The sequence below is a fragment of the Schistocerca nitens genome, chromosome 1, assembly GCF_023898315.1.
Source record: "Schistocerca nitens isolate TAMUIC-IGC-003100 chromosome 1, iqSchNite1.1, whole genome shotgun sequence".
NCBI classification, from domain to species: domain Eukaryota; kingdom Metazoa; phylum Arthropoda; class Insecta; order Orthoptera; family Acrididae; genus Schistocerca; species Schistocerca nitens.
Window position 1 is genome coordinate 253,594,930 of NC_064614.1, and position 26,551 is coordinate 253,621,480.

The 26,551-nt window shown below is 39.6% G+C and overlaps 2 protein-coding genes across 3 annotated transcripts in view; both read right to left on the minus strand.

Moving 5' to 3' along the window:
* LOC126247391 (parathyroid hormone/parathyroid hormone-related peptide receptor-like) overlaps nucleotides 1-26,551 on the minus strand; it is a 931,061-nt gene that overhangs the window by 519,969 nt on the left and 384,541 nt on the right. The window lies entirely within an intron of this gene.
* The window catches only part of LOC126247365 (parathyroid hormone/parathyroid hormone-related peptide receptor-like), a 289,419-nt gene that overhangs the window by 53,806 nt on the left and 209,062 nt on the right, over nucleotides 1-26,551 (minus strand). For both annotated transcript variants that reach the window (XM_049948473.1, XM_049948474.1), the window contains exon 11: nucleotides 23,768-23,882. In XM_049948473.1, the coding sequence (XP_049804430.1) occupies nucleotides 23,768-23,882 (115 nt within the window). The remainder of the gene's footprint in view (nucleotides 1-23,767; nucleotides 23,883-26,551) is intronic.

Sequence of the window (26,551 nt, forward strand, 5' to 3'; positions counted from 1 at the left end):
AAGGGGGGGGGGGGGGGGAAGAGAGAGGAGATAAGCAGAGAAGGGGCAAAGATTCCGTAGATGTAATTGTAAGACAGAAGTTATCTATGGAGCTGGATTGGGAGCAGGGAGGGGGATAGGCAGGTGAAGGACAGGGACTAGCAAAGTTTGAAGCCAGGAGGAAGATATGGAGGGTATGTTGCAGGGAGAATTCCTACCTGTGCATTTCAGAAAAGCTGGTTTTGGTGAGAAAAATCCAGATGGCATAGGCTGTGAAGCAGTCACTGTAGTCAAATGTATTGTGTTGGGCAGCATCCTCAGCAAATGTGTTGTCCAACTTTATCTTGGTCAAAGTTTTGTGGTGGTCCTTCATGCAGACAGATACTTTTAGAGATCATGCCGCCAAAGAACAAGGCATAGTGATTGCAGTTAAGCTGGCAGAACACATGTCTGCTTTCAAAGGTGTTCCTGCCTTTGATGGGGTAGGAGATGCATGTGACAGGTCTTAGTTAAATGGTAGCGGGAGAATGTATAGGACAGGTCTTGAATTTGCATCTATTGGAGGGATCTGAGCCATACGACAAAGGATAGGGAGCAGAGGTGTAATATGGATGGGCAAAGATATTGCTTAAGTTGGGTGGACAGTGGTATAGCACTGTGGAACGGTGGGGTAAATAGTGTGGAGGATATTTCTCATTTCATGGCATGACGAGAGCTAGTTGAAAACATTGTGGAGAATGTGATTCAGTTGCTCCAGCCCTGGATGATACTGAATCACAAGGGTTATGTTTCTGTGTGGCCAGACAGTGGATATGTGGAGGCTGGTAGTTGACTGGGGAGGCTAGGTGTGGGAAATCTGTTTCTGTAAAATGTGTGAAGGGCCTTACTGTGACCCTTGTCATATTTGGAGAGGAACTGCTCTTCACTACAAATGTGCTGACCACAGGTGGAAACACGGTGGAAAGAAATTGGTAGCAGATGTGCTGTTAAAGTGGAGTTATTGTTGGTAGCTGATAGGTTTGATGTGGGTAGAGGTATTGATGTAGCCATTTTAGAGATGGAGGTCAACATCAAAGAATGTGGTTTACTGCACTGAGGAGGTTCAGGAGAAGCAAATGGGGAAGAAAACGTTGAGACTCTGGAGAAATGTAGATAGAGTGTCCCCACCCTTGGTTCAGATCTTAAAAGACATCGTCAACAGATCTGAACCAGTTGAGGGGTTTTGTATTTTGGGGGGCCGGCCGTGGTGGCCGTGCGGTTCTAGGTGCTTCAGTCCAGAACCGCAGGACGGCTATGGTCGCAGGTTCGAATCCTGCCTTGGGCATGGATGTGTGTGATGTCCTTAGGTTAGTTAAGTTTAAGTAGTTCTAAGTTCTAGGGGACTGATGACCTAAGATGTTAAGTTCCGTGGTGCTCAGAGCCATTTGAACCATTTTTTTGGATTTTGGGTTCTTAGGAAGGACTCCTCAAGATGGCCCATGAATGGGTTGGCCTAGGAAGGAGCTATACAGGATTTGAATTCATCATTTAAATACTGATCCTGATTGCATAATCTTACTGGCCACAAAGGCTCCACCAATGTGACTATGAACTCCAGGGATTATGAGCAGAGGGCTCCAGCAGCTGTCAGATACATGTATCTGCAAGCCCTGCTACAGTGACACCATTCCAGATATTCAGCTGGACTTCCTGCCACTCTTGTTCTAGGTGCTACAATCTGGAACCACGTGACAACCTGCGACAGGTTCGAATCCTGCCATGGGCATGGATGTGTGTGATGTCCTTAGGTTAGTTATGTTTAAGTAGTTCTAAGTTCTAGGGGACTGATGAACTCAGAAGTTAAGTCCCATATTGCTCAGAGCCATTTGAACCTGCCGCTCTTCAAATCGTCCCCATTGCCTGACCAACTCTAGACCTAAGGCCTCCTACCTCATCACCATGACAAACTATACCCTCAACAACAATTAATTCCCTTTTGACGGCATCACCTAGAAACAAATCTGCGGTGTAGCCAAGGGCACCTACATGCCTCCATTCCATATGAACTTTATCATGGACCATCTAGAAGAATCAACCTCAGGAATGGCTAAATCACTAGTTCCACATCAAATGTGTCAAATATCAAAAATACCCTCACTTCAACAGCTGCCATCCCATTCTACATCAACTAGTCCCTTGCATACAGCCTAGCTATCTGTGATCATCACACATAAGCCTATCCCCTTCCCTGCTTCCACCCTCCATATACAAGAATAGTCCTCCTTCCTACACCCCCCCCCCCCCCCCAAAATGGCAGCCTCCTGATTCTGCAATTAGCAGTCTACTATCTTGTCCTCAACACGTCGCTAAATGCAGTGCTAGTATCTTCCCCACCCCCACACTGCTCTTCTGTGACACTACTACACTATGGCCATTAAAATTGTTACACCAAGAAGAAATGCAGATGATAAATCGGTATTCATTGGACAAATATATTATACTAGAACTGACATGTGATTACAGTTTCACACATTTTGGGTCCATAGATCCTGACAAATCAGTACCCATAACAACCACCTCTGGCCGTAATAACGGCCTTGATATGCCTGGACATTGAGTCAAACAGAGCTTGGATGGTGTGTACAGGTACAGCCGCCCATGCAGCTTCAACATGATACCACAGTTCATCGAGAGTAGTGACTAGCGTATTGTGATGAGCCAGTTGCTCGGCCACCATTGACCAGACGTTTTCAATTGGTGAGAAATCTGGAGAAGGTGCTGGCCAGGGCAGCAGCCAAACATGATCTGTATCCAGAAAGGCCCGTACAGGACTTTCAACATTCAGTTGTGCATTATCCTGCTGAAATGTAGGGTTTTGCAGGGATCGAATGAAGGGTAGAGTCACGGGTCGTAATACATCTGAAATGTAACGTCCACTGTTCAAAGTGTCATCAATGCGAACAAGAGGTGTAACCAATGGCACCCCATACCAACACGCATCCAATGTGTGTTCACCACGATGTTGCCAAACACGGATGCAACCATCATGATGCTGTAAACAGAACCTGGATTCATCCGAAAAAATGATGTTTTGCCATTTGTGCACCCAGGTTCGTTGTTGAGTACACTATTGCAGGCGCTCCTGTCTGTGATTTAGCATCAAGGGTAACCAGAGCCATGGTCTCCGAGCTGATAGTCCATGCTGCTGTAAACGTCGTCGAACTGTTCGTGCAGATGGTTGTTGTCTTGCAAACGTCCCCATCTGTTGACTCAGGGATCAAGACATGGCTGCATGCTCTGTTACAGCCATGCAGATAAGATGCCTGTCATCTCAACTGCTAGTGATACGAGGCCATTGGGATCCAGCACGGCATTCCATGTTACCCTCCTGAACCCACCAATTCCATATTCTGCTGACAGTCATTGGATCTCAAACAACGCGAGCAGCAATGTCATACTGCGATAAACCGCAATCGCAATAGGCTACAATCCGACCTTTATCAAAGTCAGAAACATGATGGTATGCATTTCTCCTCCTTACATGAGTCATCACAACAATGTTTCACCAGGCAACGCCGGTCAACTGCTGTTTGTGTATGAGAAATTGGTTGGAAACTTCCATCATGTCAGCACGTTGTAGGTGTCACCACCAGCACCAACCTTGTGTGAATGCTCTGAAAAGCTAATCATTTGCATATCACAGCATCTTCTTCCTGTCGGTTAAATTTCACGTCTGTAGCTTGTCATCTTCATGGTGTAGAAATTTTAATGGCCAGTAGTGTACACATCCCAGCAAAGATTGCTGCCCACCACAAATGTAGTCACAGTCAGACCTTAGTTCCAGGAAACTATAGTGGTCACGTGTCCATGAGTTATGCAAGTCTGAAGTTACATGTAAAAGATTACATTCCAGCATCTCACTCATGCAAAACTAAAGGAGGAGTTGTCGCATACATTAAGACAGAGCACAAGTTCAAAAACATTGAGACAAGTAGATTTTGTAGTGATCAGCACAAAGAAGTGTGTGCTTGTGAATTAATACCAAATAATAGTCTGCTTCTGTATTGCTTACTCTGTCAGTCAGAAGCGAACCATTAATAACCTGTGGTGACTTCAGTGTAGATTTTGTAAAGGAATCTGGTAGGAAAAATGCTCTTAGTGCCTTACAGTATAGATAGTCCTAAGTGGAAATCAGTTAGAATAATTAATGACTTCAGTACAAATGTTTTTAGGAATAGTTTACAAGAGATCACCTAGAATGAAATTTATAATGAACCATATGCTAACATAAATTCATGTCATTCTTTGAAAACAGCATTCTGTGTAAGCTAATTAGAAAGGACACTAAACAGCCATGGAACAATCATGGATCCCTAGAGGGATTAAAGTATCTTGTGAAAGGAAAAGGAAAATGTATCTGTTGGTAAGAAGAAGTACAGATCCTAAGGTATTTACGCAGTGCAAAAACTATTCAGAATTAATAACAAAGGTTATTAAAAATATCAAGTAACATGCATATAACATCAGAAATCGGTAATTCTGACAACGCACGTATGGCTATATGTAATGTAGTGAAATTCAGACAGGACAACCAGCCATAGAACAGGATGGCTTTACTGCTGAACTGAATGGAAGGGCTATAAGTGAAGACTCATTGATAGCGTACACATTTAATAATTATTTCTTAAATGTTGTAAAAAATATAGGGACAGACAGTTCTAGAGAAAAATCACAATAATATGATGAAAAATTAACTCTCATAAAATTCAGTTATGTGAATTTATCAGTAGTTTCTCCTTCTGAAATTAGGAAAATTGTATATTCTCTCAAAAATAAAATCTCATTTGGTTTTGATGGTTTTTGCAGTAGAGTAGTAATGATTTGTATTAGTTTGATAAGTACAGTCCTATCTGAAATATGTAATGCATCACTAACTTGAAGCATTTTTCTGAGGAGACTGGAATATGCCACTGTTAAAGAAAGATGGTAGGAGGGATGTCAAGAACTACCAACTTGTTTCACTGCTGATATCATTTTCCAAATTTTTTTATTAAGATGACATGTTCTAGAAGAGTATCCCACCTAAGTAATAGTAATGTCCCCAGCGAATCACAGTTCATGTTTCAGGAGAGTTGCTCTAATGAGAAAGCCATTTATACGTGCACTCAACAAATTTAACAAGCATTAAATAATAAAATAGCACTGATTGGTATTTTCTGTGACCTATCCATGGTGTACATAACTATTCCTCTAGACAAATTTGTTTTATGCAATTAATGGTACTGCTAACCAATAGACAATGTCATATCTAAATATAAGAATCTACAAAGCTGTGCTTGGTAATTCAACCAACACAATCTGGGATCATAATTCTGACTGGGTAGAAACCACTTATGGGGCTCCCTGAAGCTCAATAATAGGTCTGCTATTGTTCCTCATATATGAGAATCATCTTCCTTCTAATATGCATAAAGCAGAATTAGTTCTTTCTTGCATATGAGACTGGTACTGATAAGTGTAACACTTGGTGGGGACTTAATGTATGTAGGGGCAAGAAAAAATCTTTTATTTTATGGCCAAATGGGGTGTTAAATTTTGACCAAATTTTGTGATATGTTTAGACAAATTTGATGTTATCTTTTCTTGCAGAATTCGTTGTTGCATTTTTTGCTAAGTTGCATTTTTGCTAAATTTGATGTGATTTTTTTACAAATTAGGTGTCACTATTTTTGCACATTTGGGGTAATTTTTGCCGAGTTTGTTGTTTTTTGCCAGTTTCGCATTTTCATGCCAGTTTAAGTGGCTTTGCAAATTTGGTGCTATTTTTTGCTTGCTTTGTCATTTTTATCTTTTTGTCAAATTCTTTTTTTGCCGAGTTTGGTGTTTTTTGCCAATTTTGGATTTTCATATGAATCTCCCTGTTTCGCCAAATTTTGTGCTATTTTCGGCCGTTTTTAAACTTTTTATCTTTTTGTTACATTCATTGTTGTTATAACGTCAAGTTTAACAAATATATTTCAGAACGACACAACATATATAAGTCACAGAGTAAGTTGACAAGCAAGACATGTGTACACGTTAGCATTCGAATGAGCACTGAGTCCCAGTCTAGCGGCCGCTGCTCGGCTGGCCGCTTAGGTGGCGCAGCTGCTGCATGGCTGGCAGACAGCGCCGCACATAGAGGATGCGCGTAATTGCGCAGCGGCGCTTTGAATGATCGGCTAGTCACAACACTTGTCTGTCAAGTTTGGTGTTTTTTTTTTTGTCAGTTTCGGGTTTTTGTGCCAACTTCGCTGTTTTTGCCATTTGGTGCTATTTTTGCTAAAATCGCTGCTTTTGTCATTTGTATCTTTTTGGTTTTATTCTTTTGCTAAATTTGAGGTTATTTCAAAATTTGTGTTGTTTTCTATCAGTTATTTCTTTGGAAAATTTGCTGCTATTTTTTGCTTAATTTGGTGGTATTTGCCGCCAAATTGGCTGCTATTTTTGCCAAATTCATTGTTACCCTTCTCTCCAACTTTGATTTTACCTTTTTTGCCAGATTCTATGGTTTTTTATCAATTCAGTGTTTCTGTCAAATTTGGTATTATTTTTCTTCAAATTCGTTGTTTTTTGCCAATTTTTGTCGCACTTTTGATATTACTTCTGACATCAGATCATAGCTATGCAGGAATTGATCATGTATATTAAGACGGTACACCAACCTAAGCCTTGTGGAAATAAGATGTCAAAATGCAATTGCGATATTAAATAACTAGCAGTTATGAAAATCGGCAGATTGACGACCTCATATTTATAACATTTTTTTTACAAGCGAAAATGACAAATTTCTCCATATTTCTTAAAAACTGCCAATTTTGTGACATTTCATTAAAAATTGCCAATTTCGCATTATTTTTCACGTTATCGTTTTTGCAAAATTTTCTTGTCCCTAATATATAGGGTTGGGCCCCCACGAGCATGCAGAAGTGCCGCAACATTATGTGGCATGGACTCGACTAATGACTGAAGTAGTGCTGGAGCGAACTGACACCACGAATCCTGCAGGGCTGTCCATAAATCCGTAAGAGTACGAGGGGGTGGAGATCTCTTCTGAACAGCGTGTTGCAAGGTATCCCAGATATGCTCAATAATGTTCATGTCCAGGGAGTTTGGTGGCCAGTGGAAGTGTTTAAGCTTAGAAGAGGGTCGATGGATTCATGAGATTGTCTCCACACCTGTACACGTCCATCTGCTCAATACAAATTGAAATGAGACTCGTCCAACCAGGCGATATGCTTCCAATCATCAACAGTTCAATGTTGGTGCTGACAGGCCAAGGTGAAACGTAAATCTCTGTGTCATGCAGTCATCAAGGGTACATGCATGGCCCTTCAGCTCCAAAAGCCCATATCGATGATGTTTCACTGAAAGGTTCACGCACTTGTTGTTGGCCAAGCATTGAAATCTGTAGCAATTTGTGGAAAGTTTGCAATTCTGTCACATTGATTGAATCTCTTCAGTCATTGTTGGTTCCATTCTTGCACGATCTTTTTTCGACCACAGCTATGTTGGAGATTTGATGTAACCCAGACTCCTGATGTTCATGGTACACTCATGAAATGGTCACAGGGGAAAATCTCCATTCATCAGTACCTCGGAGATGATGTGTCACATCACTCATACACTGACTATAACACCACAATAAAACTCATTTAAATCTTGATAACCTGCCACTGTAGCAGCAGTAACTGATCTAACAACTGCGCCAACACTTGATGTCTTACATAGGCGTTGCTGACTGCAGTGCCTTATTCTGCCTGTATACATACCTCTGTATTTGAATACACATGCCTATACCAGTTTCTTTGGCACTTCAGTGTACGTTGTGCTCACCCACAATCATCTTGTAGTCATCTGTTTAAGGAGTTGGGCATTATGACTACTGGTTCACAGTATATTAATGCCCTCAGTAAGTTTGTTGTAAATAATCTATTACAGTTGAAAAGGAGTAATGATGCACATAATTACAATACCAGAAGGAAAAATGACGTTCATTACTCCACATTAATGTTGTATTTTACATGAAAGGGGTGTACAGTGCTGCAACTAAAATTTTTGATCATTTACCCAATGATATAAAATGTCTGACAGACAGCAAAGTAAAATTTGAAAACAAACTGAAAAACATTTCTCACTGATAACTCCTTCTATTCAGTAGCAAAATTTCTATTATTGTAATGTGTAAAAGGTGGTAACCTCTGCATATTTTCTTTTTTAAAGAAAGAAGAAAAAACATAATTATAAGTTTCAGCATATAGCCATATTTACAATCTGCAATGTAAATGTAAAATGACTCTTTCACATCATTACTATTTATTGTGCATAATGATCCATGAACTTGAAACTAACTAACTAGTATAAAATCAGTCTACAGTCTTCTGAGTTACATGTCTCAACTAATTTTCAACTCTCTATCAAGAAATATTATGTTACAGTTTTCGATTAAGTACAGGAAATTTGTTTACTAAACTGAGCTCAAATCTGATAATTATAATGTTCCAAAATGTGTTTTTTCCAGCTTAAATTCTCATCAAGAATATTGAAGTATCAACCCCATATAATACTTCCTCACCATGTGTTACACTTATCATTAGTGTAGTACCCCTAGATGTGCAGAACTGGATATGCTGTATCTTTTTAAAATTGAGGGTGACAGCATTCACAGAAAATGAGTCACTGATAGTTTTAAGAAGACTGTGTACCATTACTTCTGTTCATGTTTATATGCTTGGATTGTTTAAAGCACTGGTGTCATCTGCAAAAGAAACTAATTCTATTTGTTGCATACTAGACGGAATATCATTTATGTATATGAGGAACAATGTCAGGGGTAAGACTGAGCTTTGGGGAAGCCGTATATGATTTTTCCCCAATCAGAATTACGTCCACGGACTATATTGATTGAATTACTAAGACAATTTTCTGCATTCTTTTGGTTAGTTACTCTTACTGAGAAATGTGCAAATTTACTGCAAACTTTGTTAAAAATTCATTGAAGTTGTCTGACTTCACTGTCCATCCAAAAAGTTCCATGACTAATTTTATGCCTGACATGTACATGACTTCAGCATAGTAGCTACACTGGCAGCTTGAACTGACAGCTGTAAACAACAAGAATGCATTCCACTGGTCAGTTGTGAGTAGGCAGTGTTAAGTAGTGGACATATGGCCATAGTTTGTCAACATTGTTGTGTCATAAATGGCTGTGGAGCAACTAGCAGTCATTCAATTTCACTCAGCAAAGTGGCTATGCTGCTATTTGAGTCCATGGAAAAGGCTTATCGTACTAATTATTTAAAGTATTCAATTTGTGGTTGAGTGTTTGAGCTGTTTAAAAATTGTAAAGGACAGGTGTTGCTCAAGGACAATGAGAGGTCAGGCAATACACCCTGAAGTTCAAACAACAAAAATGTTGAGAAAATCCTCGCTCTTTTAAAAAATGACCACCATGTCTCATGCTGAACTGTTGTTGAAGAACTGAACATCTGTAAAACAAGTGTTTAAGACATTCTCCATAATGTTTTGAAGAAGAGAAAAGTGTGTTTGAAGTTTGTCCAACACACTTTAACTTGCAAACAAAAACAGTGATGCATGTACACCTGCTGTGACGTGACTGGAATAAAAAATGCAGACATTTCTTTTCTTGAAAAAATCATCATAGATGACGAGACTTGTTGTTATCAAAACAAACCTACCACAAAAAGACAAAGGGCAGAATAGCTCTTTGATGGTTTGTCAAGAGCAAAGAAGGTGCAAATGACAAAATCAAGAGTGAAGACATAGTTTGTCACCTTGTTGATGTTATAGCATTATTCAAAGGGAATTTTTTCCTACTGGCACCTCTGTAAAGTTGCACTATAACTTGGGTGCCATGGATTGGTTGCAGAAGATGGTTCAATGGTTTGTCTACAACAATGAAAGGGAAGGGATTTCTTCTTGCTGCATGGCATTGCTCCCATTCACCTGGCTGCAAATGTAGTGCAGATTCTGGCACATAATGAGTGACAGCTCTCAACTGCCCTTCATATTCACCTGATTTGGTGGTAAATGACTTCTTATTATTCCCAAATACACTCCTGGAAATTGAAATAAGAACACCGTGAATTCATTGTCCCAGGATGGGGAAACTTTATTGACACATTCCTGGGGTCAGATATATCACATGATCACACTGACAGAACCACGGGCACATAGACACAGGCAACAGAGCATGCACAATGTCGGCACTAGTACAGTGTATATCCACCTTTCGCAGCAATGCAGGCTGCTATTCTCCCATGGAGACGATCGTAGAGATGCTGGATGTAGTCCTGTGGAACAGCTTGCCATGCCATTTCCACCTGGCGCCTCAGTTGGACCAGCGTTCGTGCTGGACGTGCAGACCGCGTGAGACGACGCTTCATCCAGTCCCAAACATGCTCAATGGGGGACAGATCCGGAGATCTTGCTGGCCAGGGTAGTTGACTTACACCTTCTAGAGCACGTTGGGTGGCACGGGATACATGCGGACGTGCATTGTCCTGTTGGAACAGCAAGTTCCCTTGCCGGTCTAGGAATGGTAGAACGATGGGTTCGATGACGGTTTGGATGTACCGTGCACTATTCAGTGTCCCCTCGACGATCACCAGTGGTGTACGGCCAGTGTAGGAGATCGCTCCCCACTCCATGATGCCGGGTGTTGGCCCTGTGTACCTCGGTCGTATGCAGTCCTGATTGTGGCGCTCACCTGCACGGCGCCAAACACGCATACGACCATCATTGGCACCAAGGCAGAAGCGACTCTCATCGCTGAAGACGACACGTCTCCATTCGTCCCTCCATTCACGCCTGTCGCGACACCACTGGAGGCGGGCTGCACGATGTTGGGGCGTGAGCGGAAGACGGCCTAACGGTGTGCGGGACCGTAGCCCAGCTTCATGGAGACGGTTGCGAATGGTCCTCGCCGATACCCCAGGAGCAACAGTGTCCCTAATTTGCTGGGAAGTGGCGGTGCGGTCCCCTACGGCACTGCGTAGGATCCTACGGTCTTGGCGTGCATCTGTGCGTCGTTGCGGTCCGGTCCCAGGTCGACGGGCACGTGCACCTTCCGCCGACCACTGGCGACAACATCGATGTACTGTGGAGACCTCACGCCCCACGTGTTGAGCAATTCGGCGGTACGTCCACCCGGCCTCCCGCATGCCCACTATACGCCCTCGCTCAAAGTCCGTCAGCTGCACATATGGTTCACGTCCATGCTGTCGCGGCATGCTACCAGTGTTAAAGACTGCGATGGAGCTCCGTATGCCACGGCAAACTGGCTGACACTGACGGCGGCGGTGCACAAATGCTGCGCAGCTAGCGCCATTCGACGGCCAACACCGCGGTTCCTGGTGTGTCCGCTGTGTCGTGCGTGTGATCATTGCTTGTACAGCCCTCTCGCAGTGTCCGGAGCAAGTATGGTGGGTCTGACACACCGGTGTCAATATGTTCTTTTTTCCATTTCCAGGAGTGTATAACAATTCACATGTGGGGTCAGAACTTTGATGACATAACCAGCATTCAAGCCAATGTGATGTGTGAGTAGAACAACATCTTAAAAGGAGGATTTTTCTGACAGTTTCACATTGTTGCATGAACATGCTGTGCATTGTGCACAAGTGGAGGAATACTATGTAGAACAGCTGAACTGTTAAAACCAAAAGTTTCTCTATTTTTTATTAATACAGTCTTGAAACTTTTTGGGACTGATGAGGTCGTATCATTTTCAAGGAAGCCACAGTAATTGGAAACATTATTGAGGTTAATAGAAGTGCTACAGTGATAGACGGAGCAGTGAGAGTTCATGTCAAATCTTGAACTAAAAACAAAACAATATCAAGGTATTTTTGTATTTCAATAAACCATGGACCATGAACCATGGACCTTGCCGTTGGTGGGGAGGCTTGCGTGCCTCAGCGATACAGATAGCCGTACCGTAGGTGCAACCACAACGGAAGGGTATCTGTTGAGAGGCCAGACAAACGCGTGGTTCCTGAAGAGGGGCAGCAGCCTTTTCAGTAGTTGCAGGGGCAACAGTCTGGATGATTGACTGATCTGGCCTTGTAACACTAATCAAAACGGCCTTGCTGTGCTGGTACTGCGAACGGCTGAAAGCAAGGGGAAACTACAGCCGTAATTTTTCCCGAGGGCAAGCAGCTTTACTGTATGGTTAATGATGATGGTGTCCTCTTGGGTAAGATATTCCGGAGGTAAAATAGTCCCCCATTTGGATCTCCGGGCAGGGACTACTCAAGAGGACATCGTTATCAGGAGAAAGAAAACTGGCGTTCTACGGATCGGAGCGTGGAATGTCAGATCCCTTAATCGGGCAGGTAGGTTAGAAAATTTAAAAAGGGAAATGGATAGGTTAAGGTTAGATATAGTGGGAATTAGTGAAGTTCGGTTGCAGGAGGAACAAGACTTCTGGTCAGGTGACTACAGGGTTATAAATACAAGATCAAATAAGGGGTAATGGAGGAGTAGGTTTAATAATGAATAGGAAAATAGGAATGCAGGTAAGCTACTACAAACAGCATAGTGAATGCACTGTTGTGGCCAAGATAGATATGTAGCCCATGCCTACCACAGTAGTACAAGTTTATATGCCAACTAGCTCTGCAGATGACGAAGAAATTGAAGACATGTATGATGAAATAAAAGAAATTATTCAGATAGTGAAGGGCGATGAAAAATTTATAGTCATGGGTGACTGGAATTCGTCAGTAGGAAGAGGGAGAGAAGGAACCGTAGTAGGTGAATATGGATTGGGGGTAAGAAATGAAAGAGGAAGCCGCCTGGTAGAATTTTGCACAGAGCACAACCTAATAAAAGCTAACACTTGGTTCAAGAATCATAAAAGAAGATTGTATACATGGAAGATGCCTGGAGATACTGACAGGTTTCAGATAGATTATATAATGGTAAGACAGAGATTTAGGAACCAGCTTTTAAATTGTAAGACATTTCCAGGGGCAGATGTCGACTCTGACCACAATCTATTGGTTATGAACTGTAGATTAAAACTGAAGAAACTGCAAAACCTGGATAAACTGACTAAACCAGAGGTTGTACAGAGTTTCAGGGAGAGCATAAGGGAACAATTGACGAGAATGGGGGAAAGAAATACAGTAGAAGAAGAATGGGTAGCTTTGAGGGATGAAGTGGTGAAGGCAGCAGAGGATCAAGTAGGTAAAAAGATGAGGGCTAGTAGAAATCTTTGGGTAACAGAATAAATATTAAATTTAATTGATGAAAGGAGAAAATATAAAAATGCAGTAAATGAAGCAGGCAAAAAGGAATACAAACGTGTCAAAAATGAGATCGACAGGAAGCGCAAAATGGCTAAGCAGGGATGGCTAGAGGACAAATGTAAGGATATAGAGACTTATCTCACAAGGGGTAAAATAGATACTACCTACAGGAAAATTAAAGAGACCTTTGGAGAAAAGAGAACCACTTGTATGAATATCAAGAGCTCAGGTGGAAACCCAGTTCTAAGCAAAGAAGGGAAAGCAGAAAGGTGGAAGCAGTATATAGAGGGTCTATACAAGTGCGATGTACTTGAGGACAATATTATGGAAATTGAAGAGGATGTAGATGAAGATGAAATGGGAGATATGATACTGCGTGAAGAGTTTGACAGAGCACTGAAAGACCTGAGTCGAAACAAAGCTTTGGGAGTAGACAACATTCCATTAGAACTACTGACAGCCTTGGGAGAGCCAGTCCTGACAAAACTCAACCATCTGGCGAGCAAGATGTATGAGACAGGCGAAATACCCTCAGACTTCAAGAAGAATATAATAATTCCAATCCCAAAGAAAGCAGGTGTTGACAGATGTGAAAATTACCGAACTATCAGTTTAATAAGTCACGGCTGCAAAATACTATCACGATTTCTTTACAGACGAATGGAAAAACTAGTAGAAGCCGACCTCGGGGAAGATCAATTTGGATTCCATAGAAATATTGGAAGACGTGAGGTAATACTGACCCTACGACTTATCTTAGAAACTAGATTAAGGAAAGGCAAACCTACGTTCCTAGCATTTGTAGACTTAGAGAAAGCTTTTGACAATGTTGACTGAAATATTCTCTTTCAAATTCTGAAGGTGGCAGGGGTAAAATACAGGGAGCGAAAGGCTATTTACAATTTGTACAGAAACCAGATGGCAGTTATAAGAGTCGAGGGGCATGAAAGGGAAGCAGTGGTTGGAAAGGGAGTAAGACAGGGTTGCAGCCTCTCCCCGATGTTATTCAATCTGTATATTGAGCAAGCAGTAAAGGAAACAAAAGAAAAATTTGGATTAGGTATTAAAATGCACGGAGAAGAAATAAAAACTTTGAGGTTCGCCGATGACATTCTAATTCTGTCAGAGACAGCAAAGGACTTGGAAGAGCATTTGAACGGAATGGACAGTGTCTTGAAAGGAGGATACAAGATGAACATCAACAAAAGCAAAATGAGGATAATGGAATGTAGTCGAATTAAGTTGGGTGATGCTGAGGGAATTAGATTAGGAAATGAGACACTTAAAGTAGTAAAGGAGTTCTGCTATTTGGGGAGCAAAATAACTGATGATGGTCAAAGTAGAGAGGATATCAAATGTAGACTGGCAATGGGAAGGAAAGCGTTTCTGAAGAAGAGAAATTTGTTAACATTGAGTATAGATTTAAGTGTCAGGTCGTATTTGTATGGAGTGTAGCCATGTATGGAAGTGAAACATGGATGATAAATAGTTTGGACAAGAAGAGAATAGAAGCTTTCAAAATGTGGTGCTACATAAGAATGCTGAAGATTAGATGGGTAGATCACATAACTAATGAGGAGGTATTGAATAGGATTGGGGAGAAGAGAAGTTTGTGGCACAACTTGACTAGAAGAAGGGATCAGTTGGTAGGACATGTTCTGAGGCATCAAGGGATCACCAATTTAGTATTGGAAGGCAGCGTGGAGGGTAAAAATCGTAGAGGGAGACCAAGAGATGAATACACCAAGCAGATTCAGAAGGATGTGGGTTGCAGTAGGTACTGGGAGATGAAGAAGCTTGCGCAGGATAGAGTAGCATGGAGAGCTGCATCAAACCAGTGTCAGGACTGAAGACCAAAACAACAACAACAACAACAACAACAACAACGAGTAGGTAGATGTACAAGAAATATTTCGAGTGATTTCTGTGCAGCAAGGGAGCTATTCATGTACATCTTATAAAACTGTAGAAGCAAAGTTGACAGGAAAAAAGTTATAACTAGCTGTTTTTCCATATTTTTCCACTGTCTGAGACAACAGTAACTCTAATTAGGTATTACATACTGAAAGGTACCTTATGTAACCTCATTATAGTGTGCAGAAATTTAATACGTTAATGGTGGAAGCACAAATGGACAACAACTAACCATGACAACATGTCCTGTTGCAATCTTTCTTGCTGCTGCAAGAATTAGAAACTTGGCTTAAATATAATAAATATAATTCAAGAGAAGAATTCATAAAAATGATTAATGCAAGAGTTTGTTTTACAACTAAAATAAAACACACCTTTGCGTTTATCATATACAAGGTGATTCGTGAAGATATGCAAATAGTTTAATATGTTATTCTACAAGTAAAACTAAAGAAAAAAGTTCATATAAACATAGGTCCACAAATGTTTAGGTAAGGAGGTACAGGTAATAAAAGATTTTGCCTGAAATTTAGCAACTTCGCTAATATGAAGCCATCACAAAACTGTATGGGGTTAAAGTAAAGCGCAATTTCAATTTATTATGTTATTATTGATCTGGTGAATCCAATAAATCATGTCCCAGGAGTGTATCTGCTGTAGTTTTGCAGAACATCCAGAGAAGCAAGGACATAATTTCGTAATATTTTTAATTTCTTAACTACGTGGCCCATTTTGTTTTTTAAATTCCAGGCAATTGCACAAAGTTTTCGACAGAAATTGCAGAGAATTTAATTTTGAAAAAATGATGGTAATATCATTAATGGAAACTGTATGAATATGTCAGATAATCTGCTTTTATCAATACCATAGCACACGTGAACTCATGTTAAACTGGAAAAAACAAAGTTCAGTGTTGAGGAAGTTGTACAAAAAAATGGTTCAAATGGCTCTGAGCACTACGGGACTCAACTGCTGTGGTTATCAGTCCCCTAGAACTTAGAACTACTTAAACCTAACTAACCTACGGACATGACACACATCCATGCCCGAGGCAGGATTCGAACCTGCGCCCGTAGCAGTCGCACGGTTCCGGACTGCGCGCCTAGAACCGCGAGACCACCATGGCCGGCAAGTTGTACAGTGCATATACAATTTCACAATAGATTCACAATAAATGTTCAAAAATGCCTCCACTGAGTTCGATGCATTTAGCTGCACGTGTATGAACAGATTTTGTTGCTCGTTTCAGTTTGACATAGTTATTCCTAATTTCGTCTACTGCATTCATAATGCAACCAAGTAATGCAGATACACATCTGGGACATGTTTTATTAGATTAACCAGACCAATAACAACAATATAAATGGAAATAATGCTTTACTTTAATCTCGTACAGTTTTGGGATGGCTTCATATTAGCGAAGTTACTAAATTTGAGGCAAAATCTTTTATTATCTGTAACTATATAACTAAACATTTGCAGACCAATGTTTATATGAACTTTTTTCTTTGGTTTTAGTTATTAAAATATTTGCATATCATCATGAATCATCCTGTATAGCAAACAAAGATAATGGGGTTTCTAAATCAACCAAAATTTCTGATACCACCCTGAGTTTACTGAAATGGTGAATCCACCCCTTTTTTGTTAATGTATGATCTGTTTTTGTTTGTAGAGTAAAGGATTCACGATATTTACCTAAGCAAATTTTACATTGCAGTATTTACAAAATATTATACCTTCCAAAATTTTTCTGGTAAGTTATTAAAGTATTATGTGTATCATATTATGTGAAAGTATTGTACTGCAAAGATTAATCTTGTAGATCTCATTTTGGACAAGCCTATCAAAGAGAAATAGTAGTTGGTTTTATTTTTCCATAAATTTATAACAAATGTCATGTAGACTTGATAATTTTTCCACATTTAATTTACATAATATTAAACAGAAATTTATTACTGCTAAATGAAGAACATCATTATTTTTCAGAGACACACTTAATTTCTTTGAAAACAATTTTTACTGATGTGAAAACAAAGTATATGCATACCTTTACATGTGGTTATTTTCAATCTCAGATTTTTGTATACATACAAGAAGATAAAAATAATTCTTAGGTTCCCATTGTTTTTGAAAAACAGATGTCATTGTTACCTTCAATTTGAACAAACAGCTCCTAGAACATTCTGGAAAATCATTATCTGTTATATACAACTGAATGTTCACCAAATCAGTCAGTCTGGTCTTAGGAAGTCTGTAGTTCAGAATTGTCTCTGTAAGACCTTGTATTGCACACTTAGTATGTCTTCTGTCATAAAAGTGTTGTGTAAAAAGGTACTTGTGTGTAAAAACATTATAGTGTACTTTAATTTTAATGACCAAACAAAATGTGAAATGAAAGAGAAGGAATTGTATGAAATGATGTTTCCACTGGAGAAGCAATATGTTTGGACCATTTCATCTCCCACCAAAATGATGAGCGCTGCATTTTTAACCAAGAAATCAAATTTAATGTTGAATGAGCTAATAATTTCTAAGACTTTCCAGGCGATTTGTTGTCATCTCATAGAATCGGGTGTACTGCCGGTGGTCCGCGTCTTCCCAACATGATATTTCGATGTCATAACTCGGCGTCTTCATCAGGTGTTCCCTGAGACTGAACACCTCAGGGAACACCTGATGAAGACACTGAGTTATGACGTCCAAATATTGTGTTGGGAAGATGCAGACCACCGGCAGTACACCCGATTCTATGAGTTGAATGAGCTTACTTTCCATTTTTTCTAAATGTACTGCATCAGAATCAGAGTAGCTAAAAATGTACAAAATTTTGATAAAAACTGCAAAAATATTTTTATAATTGCAGAAATCATGTGTATTTAAGAACTTTGCTTTCTGCACTCATTCATATTATTGTGGAAATTAATTTTGCCTCTCGTACAAGTACAGCGGTTGTGACTGGATCAGCTCATCCTCAATTCACTCTTATTGTGAAGTGTAAAGGGTAGAAGCTTGCACAAAAGTGGAAACCTGTGTACATGTGTACAAGCTGCCACTTATTTTGGAATGCTGATGAACTACTTTCGTCAGTACATGTGATGCCTACCGCAGAGCACCTACACGGCGCGAGTCACTGGCCACCTGCACACAGTATAGCTGTTTTATCTAGCACAGCTTAAATGTGGAATAACTATTTTCTCACTACAAAGTGGAACCTGTTAAGGTGCTAAGGTGACAGACCAAGTCATGATGAGTTGGTGTAGGTGTGCATGTTACTATAAACTGTTTTTTGTGAATAATCACGTGGAAGTTATTTACGCAGTGTTTGTGTATTTCTGCTCTTCATGGACCCAGTACCTACATATCCTGACAACTAGTATGAGTGGTTCACAGCTGACACTAGAGCCACCTTATACAAGTATCATCAGGGAGTAATGTGTTGGCAAGTGAGAATAAGATTGCCATGATGTTAGAAGATGGTTCTGCAGTTTGTTCAGTTATTAACTTTATATAATACTGTTACTGCAAGCAATCATATAGTACTAAGTGAAAATATGAAAAGTATACTAACAATCCTGTCAACCAGTTGACACAGTGAGAGAGTCTTCCAAGTAAAAAAAGTTTGCAGAACTGAGTGTTTTAGTTAACTTATTCACATGATAGATCCACCTTTACTTTTTTACAAACATGGAAGTCTATGATTTCAGACAGTTAGTCTGATTTCAGTTAGTATGGGACAACTGGTCTCTATTGTTAGTAACTGCAGGTCATTTTCGTTTCATGGGAATTGAATTATATGAGTTTTTGTAAGATTAAGAGCTACACTGTATGTTGTGAACCAGTTACAAGCCTATTCTACTATTCTCCTAGCTGTGTCTGCTGTGGATGTGTCTGGCCGCTTTATCAGTGTAATAATACTATCAGCAAACATCACACCACTTTAAGAGTGCTCCAGATCTTTGATGAATCATTTATCCTTTTGATTTACAAGATACCTTTATCCTTAGAGGTTTTCATGTAAATGTTGGTTAGAACTGATTTTATTTTGGGGAACATAAATATTGCATAAGATGAAGACTTCATTAATAAGTGCATTATATTTTTAATTAAAGTATACAATTTCTGAGCTTATGACCCCGAGCAGTTTCCTAAGATACTCAACTACTGGTTAATTCATAGATTTCTTGATGTCAGATTTAGTAGATGTTGCATCTTAATCAGTATTAATACTTAACATAGGAACTGCATGACACAATCTGAGACTTGACTAGTGATTTTGTAATATGAATGTTAATTATACCTGTCAATTAATCAGCAGTTAGCTGCTGCTGCTGTTGTTACTGTTCTCTTCAATCCGAAGACTGGTCTGCTACTTTATCTGTGAAAACCTCTTCACATCCAAATAATTACTGCAACCTATATCCTTCTGCATCTGCTTTTTGATCCATCTCTTGCTCCCCTCTATGATTTTTACTCCAGTATTTCCCTCCAATACTAAAATGGAGATCTCTTGATGTCTCAGGTTGTGTCCTATCAATCAATCCCTGTTTTTACTCAGGTTGTGCCACAAATCCCTTGTCTCCCCAATTATATTCAGTACCTCCTCATCAGCTATGTAACTTACCATCTAATCTTCAGTATTATTCTGTAGCACCACATTTCAAAAGCATCTATTCTGTTCGTATCTGAACTGTGCTACTGTCCCTGTTTCACTTCCATACATGACTACATTCCAGACAAATACCTTCAGAAAAGACTTCCTAACAATTAAATCTATACTCAGTTTTAACAAATTTCTCTTCTTCAGAAACACATTTCTTACCTTTGTCAGTCTGCTATTTATATCCTCTCTACTTTGGCTGTCATCAGTTATTTTGATTGCCTTCAATTTCATCTCCCTTGTATAGGCCCTCTATATACTGCTTCCACCTTTCAGCTTTCCTTCTTTGCTTAGGACTAGTTTTCCATCTGAGATCTGGATATTCATACTGCTGCTTTTATTTTCTCAAAAATCCTCTTGAATTTTCCTGCAGGCAGTGTCTGTCTTCCTTCTAATGAAATATGATCCTCAATAATTACGTTTGTCCTCCAGATATTCCTGATCAGCCGTTTTGCACTTCCTGTCAGTCTCATTTCAAGACGATTTTATTCCTTTTCACCTGCTTCATTCGAGTTCTACTGTATTCCTTTTCCCAATTCAGCCTCTGAAACGTCTGGTTCTTTCAACTTGTCTAAGTCCCATCTCCTTCTTCAGCTTTAATCTACAGTTGATAAGCAATACATTGTGGTCAGAGTCCACATTTGCCCCTAGAAATGCCTTAGAGTTTAAAATCTGGTTCCAAAATCTCTGACTTACAATAGTATAAAGTCAATATGAAACCTTCCAGCTCTCTTCCACACATACAGTCATCTTTCACGTTTCTCAAACCAAGGGTTTACAATGATTAAATTATACTCTGTACAAAATTCTACAGCAGCTTTCTCATTCATTTCTTTCCCCCAGTCAATATTCATCTACTATTTTTCCTCCTTTTACTTTTCCTACCAACAAATTTCAGTCCACAACACAATGAAATTTTTGTATCCCTTAAGTATTCCAATAATTTCTTTTATCACATGATACATTTTTTAAATCTCTTCATATTCTGCAGGGATAGTTGGCATACACTTGTTTTACTGTGGTGGGTTGTGTAAATCTTGGCTATGGTAATGTGTTCACTATGCTGTTCATACTATCTTACCTGCATTCATATTTTCTTATTCATTATTAAATCCACTCCTGCATTATCCTGAGTTGATTTTCTATTTATAACCCCGTATTCACATGACCAGAAGTCCTGTTCTTCTTGCCACCAAACTTCACTAATTTGCACTATATATAACTTCAACCTATCAATTTCCCTTTTAAAATTCTCTAACCTAGCTGTCCAATTAGGGGTGTAACATTCCACATCCAATCCATATAACACAAATTTTGTTTCTCCTGATGATGAGATTCTCCTAAGTAGCCACACCTGGAGATCCAAAAGGGGGACTATTTTATCTCCAGAATATTTTACCCAAGAGGACACCTTCATCATTTAACCATACAGTAGGGCTGCTTGCCCTGGGAAAACATTAAGGCTGCAGTTTCCACTTGCTTTCAGATATTTGCATTAACAGCACAACAAGGCCATTTTGTTTGATGTTACAATGCCAGATCAGTCAAACATACAGACTGTTGCCCCTTCAACTACTGAAAAGGCTACTGCCCATTTCCAGAACCATATGTTTGTCTTGCCTCTCAACAGATATCTCTTTGTTGTGGTTGCACACACAGTATGGCTGTCTGTATTGCTGAGACAAGCAAGCCACATCACTGACAGCAATTAACTAAACTTATTGAAAAGCTTATGGTACAAAATAAATCAGATTCTAATGTTAGTAACTGGAATAAATTCTTACTACCAGTATATGAGCTTTTTGAAAATGTATATTTAAATCATCAGCAACCATTATCTGTTTTGCATTGTTATATATAGCCTTGCAGTTAGTTATGAATAGGCAAAAATTTTCTGCAGTTGCTCTGCATGGAGTTACTGGCATAAATGATTTGTTATGAAATTCTACTTTTGTTTTATGTGTCTCTGGATGGTGTCTGAGCAGAGTTTATTAATGCCATTGTACTTAAATGTGTGATATTTTATTGAATACCTTTCTTCATACCCACTGTAGAGAAGTACAGTTCTACTGCTAAAATACGAATTTACCTAAATCCTATAATACCAGTTAAAACTATAACAGTGGTCACATGATTTTCTGAGAGCAGATTATTTCAACTGCACATGATGACACTAACAAATCAATCCAAATAAATAGTTCATTATTCTAAGTCACAGTTTTTAGATATTATGATGTAATTAGAGTAGCTGGTCTTTCACATTTTACACTTATTCAATTTCAACTGGAGGCGAGGGACATCACAATCACTGTAAATATTTGACTATAAGCTGTTTGCATGATTACAGTATACTAGGATTATGGTGTCCAGTTAGTTTCTCAAAGTGAATATTTGTCTCAGTCTTAACATCTCTTAGAAGATGGTTTCCATCTGCCCTCCATACAATTAAAAGTACCCTGTTGTGGCATTGGTAACCTTTGATATTTTACAAGTCATGACAGTACTTGCCTTCTCCATTTCCTTTTTAATATCACTTACTCAGGAACTAATATTAGCAGTTATTCAAGCTCCAGGATCATCCAACAGTTGATCAACATCTCTAGCGTAACTGCCTAACAACAAAACTTTCTTTCTCTTGCTGAAATTTTATTGTGACCTGTCTACAACTGCATTACCTGATGCTCATCTATGTCTGACTGAAGCAACAGGTCAAGCCTCTTTTCCATATCCTATACCGGTTCACTCTATTAGATGTTACCATTTCCCATATCTCTTTACCACTGATGCCTGGAGTACATTGACAGTACAACATGGCTGTAGAAATGGTTAATTTCATCTATAAAAAGAAAAAAAAACTAGTATCAAAAGCAAACTGAATGCACACTCCTTCCTCTCCTAAGACCCTTTCCATCACAGACACTCTGCATTGAATTAAAAATACTTCCTTTTATTTGGCTAAAGCTAAACTTATTTATTCTACACTACTAATACCTTAAAGACTGTGGTTTATAATTTTAAATGAAATTAGTATTTTATATATTAAAATTAAAAGAATTTATGTACAAGTTTTAACTGAAAATTAATTTCTATAAATATATGGATTTCCACAGTCATTATTAATTTCACTAAAATCCTTCTCCATACACTTCAGTTTTAGCTTACAAAATAATTAAAATGCTAAAATACCAAAACAGTTGATTCTTTGACTGTGCCACAGCAATCTTTCTCAGGGCATAGACAAATTAAGTTGGCGTGTTCGTGCTTCAGTGTATTGTATGTCTAACAGAATAAGAGAGGTGAAACAGAGTAGTTTGGAAGGTTACGTATACTGCAAGGTGAGATGTACTCTATTCCTCTTTCCTCCCTGAGAAAAGAACATGTAAGGCTTGGAAGATGGGTGTAGTTTCTTTTACACTGAAGAATTTATTTCAACAAGTACCTGGGAATTTCATCTCATAAAGGTAAGTACTGTCTAATTATTCCATCTCTTTGTAATTTTACAGAGTGCTGAATTAAATTTTCCTTTTATTGTGATTTTATTGTACTGTAACAGTTAATATCGCCTGAAGACAAAAATTATACTCTAAAACTTGTCACTTTGTGCAAAGCTATCCAATAGAACAACAACTGTGCTGAAGATGATAAAAACAAATACAGAGAAAAATGCAGTGGGATTATTGTCAATTGCTTCATTGATGTAGCAGTTTCAAAACTTTTGTTAGAAAGCCATGTACAAAGCTATGAAGTAACACAACATTTGAGGCATGTACACTGTGCAAATCTCATTGTCTTCTGTGAGCTTCTATACTGTTGTCACTGACATACTCATGAAATAAAATATAAGTAGTATACAACCATCTGAATGGACTCTAGTGCTTCACAAAAAATCAGCAGCTACAACACTACATTCTACATATCATACCATCGCTAGCATTGGTGTTCCTTCGTCTTCTTTGGGGCCACTGGAAAGGTGTCTTATTTAGCTCTGTCCTGACCTCTGAATTCAAGAAACAATAAAGAAGTGCCACAAGGAAACCCTGTAAACAATTAATACAGTTAATAAAGCAGTAATGATGTTCTTGGCACAGTTACAGACTAGTAATAATGTTGCTCGAACAGTCCACGGGTATACTGCCGGTTCATTGTGTCCAACGGGCACAATATTTCGGTGATCAGACATGTCGCCATCATCAGGTGCGCTGATGAACTGAGCTCCTGAGGGCAGGCGGCCCGTTGGACACTATGAACTGGCAGTATACCCGTGGACTGTTCGAGCAACAAATACGCTGGGAGAAACTGAAGAATCACAGTAATAATGTTATCAGACAAGGAAAAGTAAATCAAGCCATCTAAGTTTATTTTTGAAAACTGTTATTAGAGTTCATATAAGTATATGAAATGCCTACAGAAAACAAATAGAATAATATGTATTTAAATAGTTAGGATTACAGAAGACCACTCACTGGATTGAAATTTGTTATTCATTCAGAAAATCTCTGCAGATTGTGGGATGTCATTTGCACCTGAGCAAGCACAGCAATGCACATGCATGTGAATGGCCACCTACACACCCTTGCATGCATGCATAGAAAGGCTCATGCACACACACACACACACAAAACACACACACACACACACACACACACACACACACACACACACATACATCATGCAAACACAGTTCACACACACATGACCACTCCCTCTGGCTGCCGGGCCAGACTACATGCAACTGTGTGTGATGAGAGAAACATCCCAGTTGGTGAGGGTAAGGAGGAGGCTGGGGCAGGGAAGAGGAGGGAGAGCAGGGTATAGGTGGGGGGGGGGGTGGGGGGTGGAAAGTTCCCACCTGCACTATACAGATAAGCTGGTGTTGATAGGAAGGATCCAGAGAGCACAGGCTGTCATTAAAATAAAGAATGTTGTGTTGGGCAGCATGTTCAGCAAATGGGTGGTCCAGTTCTTCCATGCCCACAGTTTGTCAGTGGCCACTGATGCAAACAGACAGCTTTTTGGTTGTCATGCCAACATAGAATAAGGCACAGTGGTTGCAGATTAGCCTGTCGATCACATGACTTTGTTTCACAGGTGGCTGTGGCTTTGATGGGATAGGTGATGCTTGTGACTGGACTGAAGTACGTGGTGGTGGGAGGCTGTATGGGACAGGTCTTGCATCTAGGTCTATTATAGGGATATGAGCCAAGAGGCAAGGGGTTTAGAGCAGGGGTTGTGTAGGAATTGATGAGGATATTGTGTAGACTTGGAGAGTGGCAGGATACCACTGTGGGAAGGGTGAGGAGGGTATTGGGTAGCACAATTCTCATTTCAGGGCGTGATGAGAGGTTGTTGAAACCCTGGCGGAGAATGTCAATCATTTGCTCCTGTCCTGGCTGGTACTGAGTCATAAAAGGAGTATTCCTGTGTGGCCATATGGTGGAACTTTGGCAGCTGGTGGGTGACTGGAGAAATACGGCATGGAAGATCTGTTCCTATACAAGATTGGAATGATAATTACTGTCTGTGAAGGCCTCAGTGAGTCCCTTAGTATGTTTTGAGATGGACTGCACATCACTATAGATGCAATGAGTGCAAGTGACTATGCTGTATGGAAGGGAATTCTTGGTATGGAGTGTGTGGTAGTTGCCATAGTGGAAGTATGCTAGTGACTGGTAGGTTTGATATGGATGGAGGAACTGATGTGGCCATCTTTGAAGTGGAGGTGAACATCAAGGAAGTTGGTTTTTTGGATTCAGGACAAACAGGTGAAGTGAATGGGGGAGAAGGTGTTGAGGTTCTGGAGGAATCCCCGATCTAGATCACGAAGATGTCATCAATGAATCTGAAGTAGGTGAAGGGTTTGGGATTCTGGTTGGCTGGAAATGATTTCTCTAGATGGCCCCTGCAAAGGCTGGCATAGTATGGTACCATGAGGGATTGAAAGAACTGCAAGAGAATGGTGTAATTGCTCCCATTCAAGCTAGTGAATGGGCAAGTCCTCTTGTTTTGCTGCCTAAGCCTTCTGATCGCATTTGCATTTGTGTTGACTTCAAGCCTATAGTCAACCCACAGACAGTAGCTGACACTTACCTGTCACCTCGCCCTGAGGAACTCTTGGACAGGTTTGGTGCAGGAAGTTACTTTTCTAAGATAGATTTGTGAGATGTCTGTTTGCAAACTCCACTGGATTAAAGATCACAGAAAGTGGTTGTCATAAATACATACTTAGGACTGTTCAAAACTTTTCAAAGTTTTTGTTGGTGTAATGCATCTTCCCATCTCTCTCTTGACAATAAGTGATTGAACATTTCTACACTCTATGTGTTGAAATTTCTTAGTCATGGTTTCCTTATCATGTTGGTTTGGCAGTAAATAGTCTGAGAGGGTTACCACTTGCACTTCATGATCTCTTGTATTTATATTTATGCATTTTGCAGTATAAATTGTGTTTGCAAATATCTGGGCCACAGTAGTAACAGTAGTTTTGGTAATTCTTATTCTAATTGTTAGTTTGGTTTAAATCAAAAGTATTTATATGGTTGAGTGATAGTTTTTTCTCATGCTTGTTCCAAGGAAAGGTGCTTAACTGCCTACATATTGCTGTTTATTTCATGCTTACATGTATCATACTAAGCAATGTTTCAGGTTTATTGAAAAATAACTCAAAATTCCCATTAGCAGAGCAATAAGTGAGTTGTATTTGCACCAC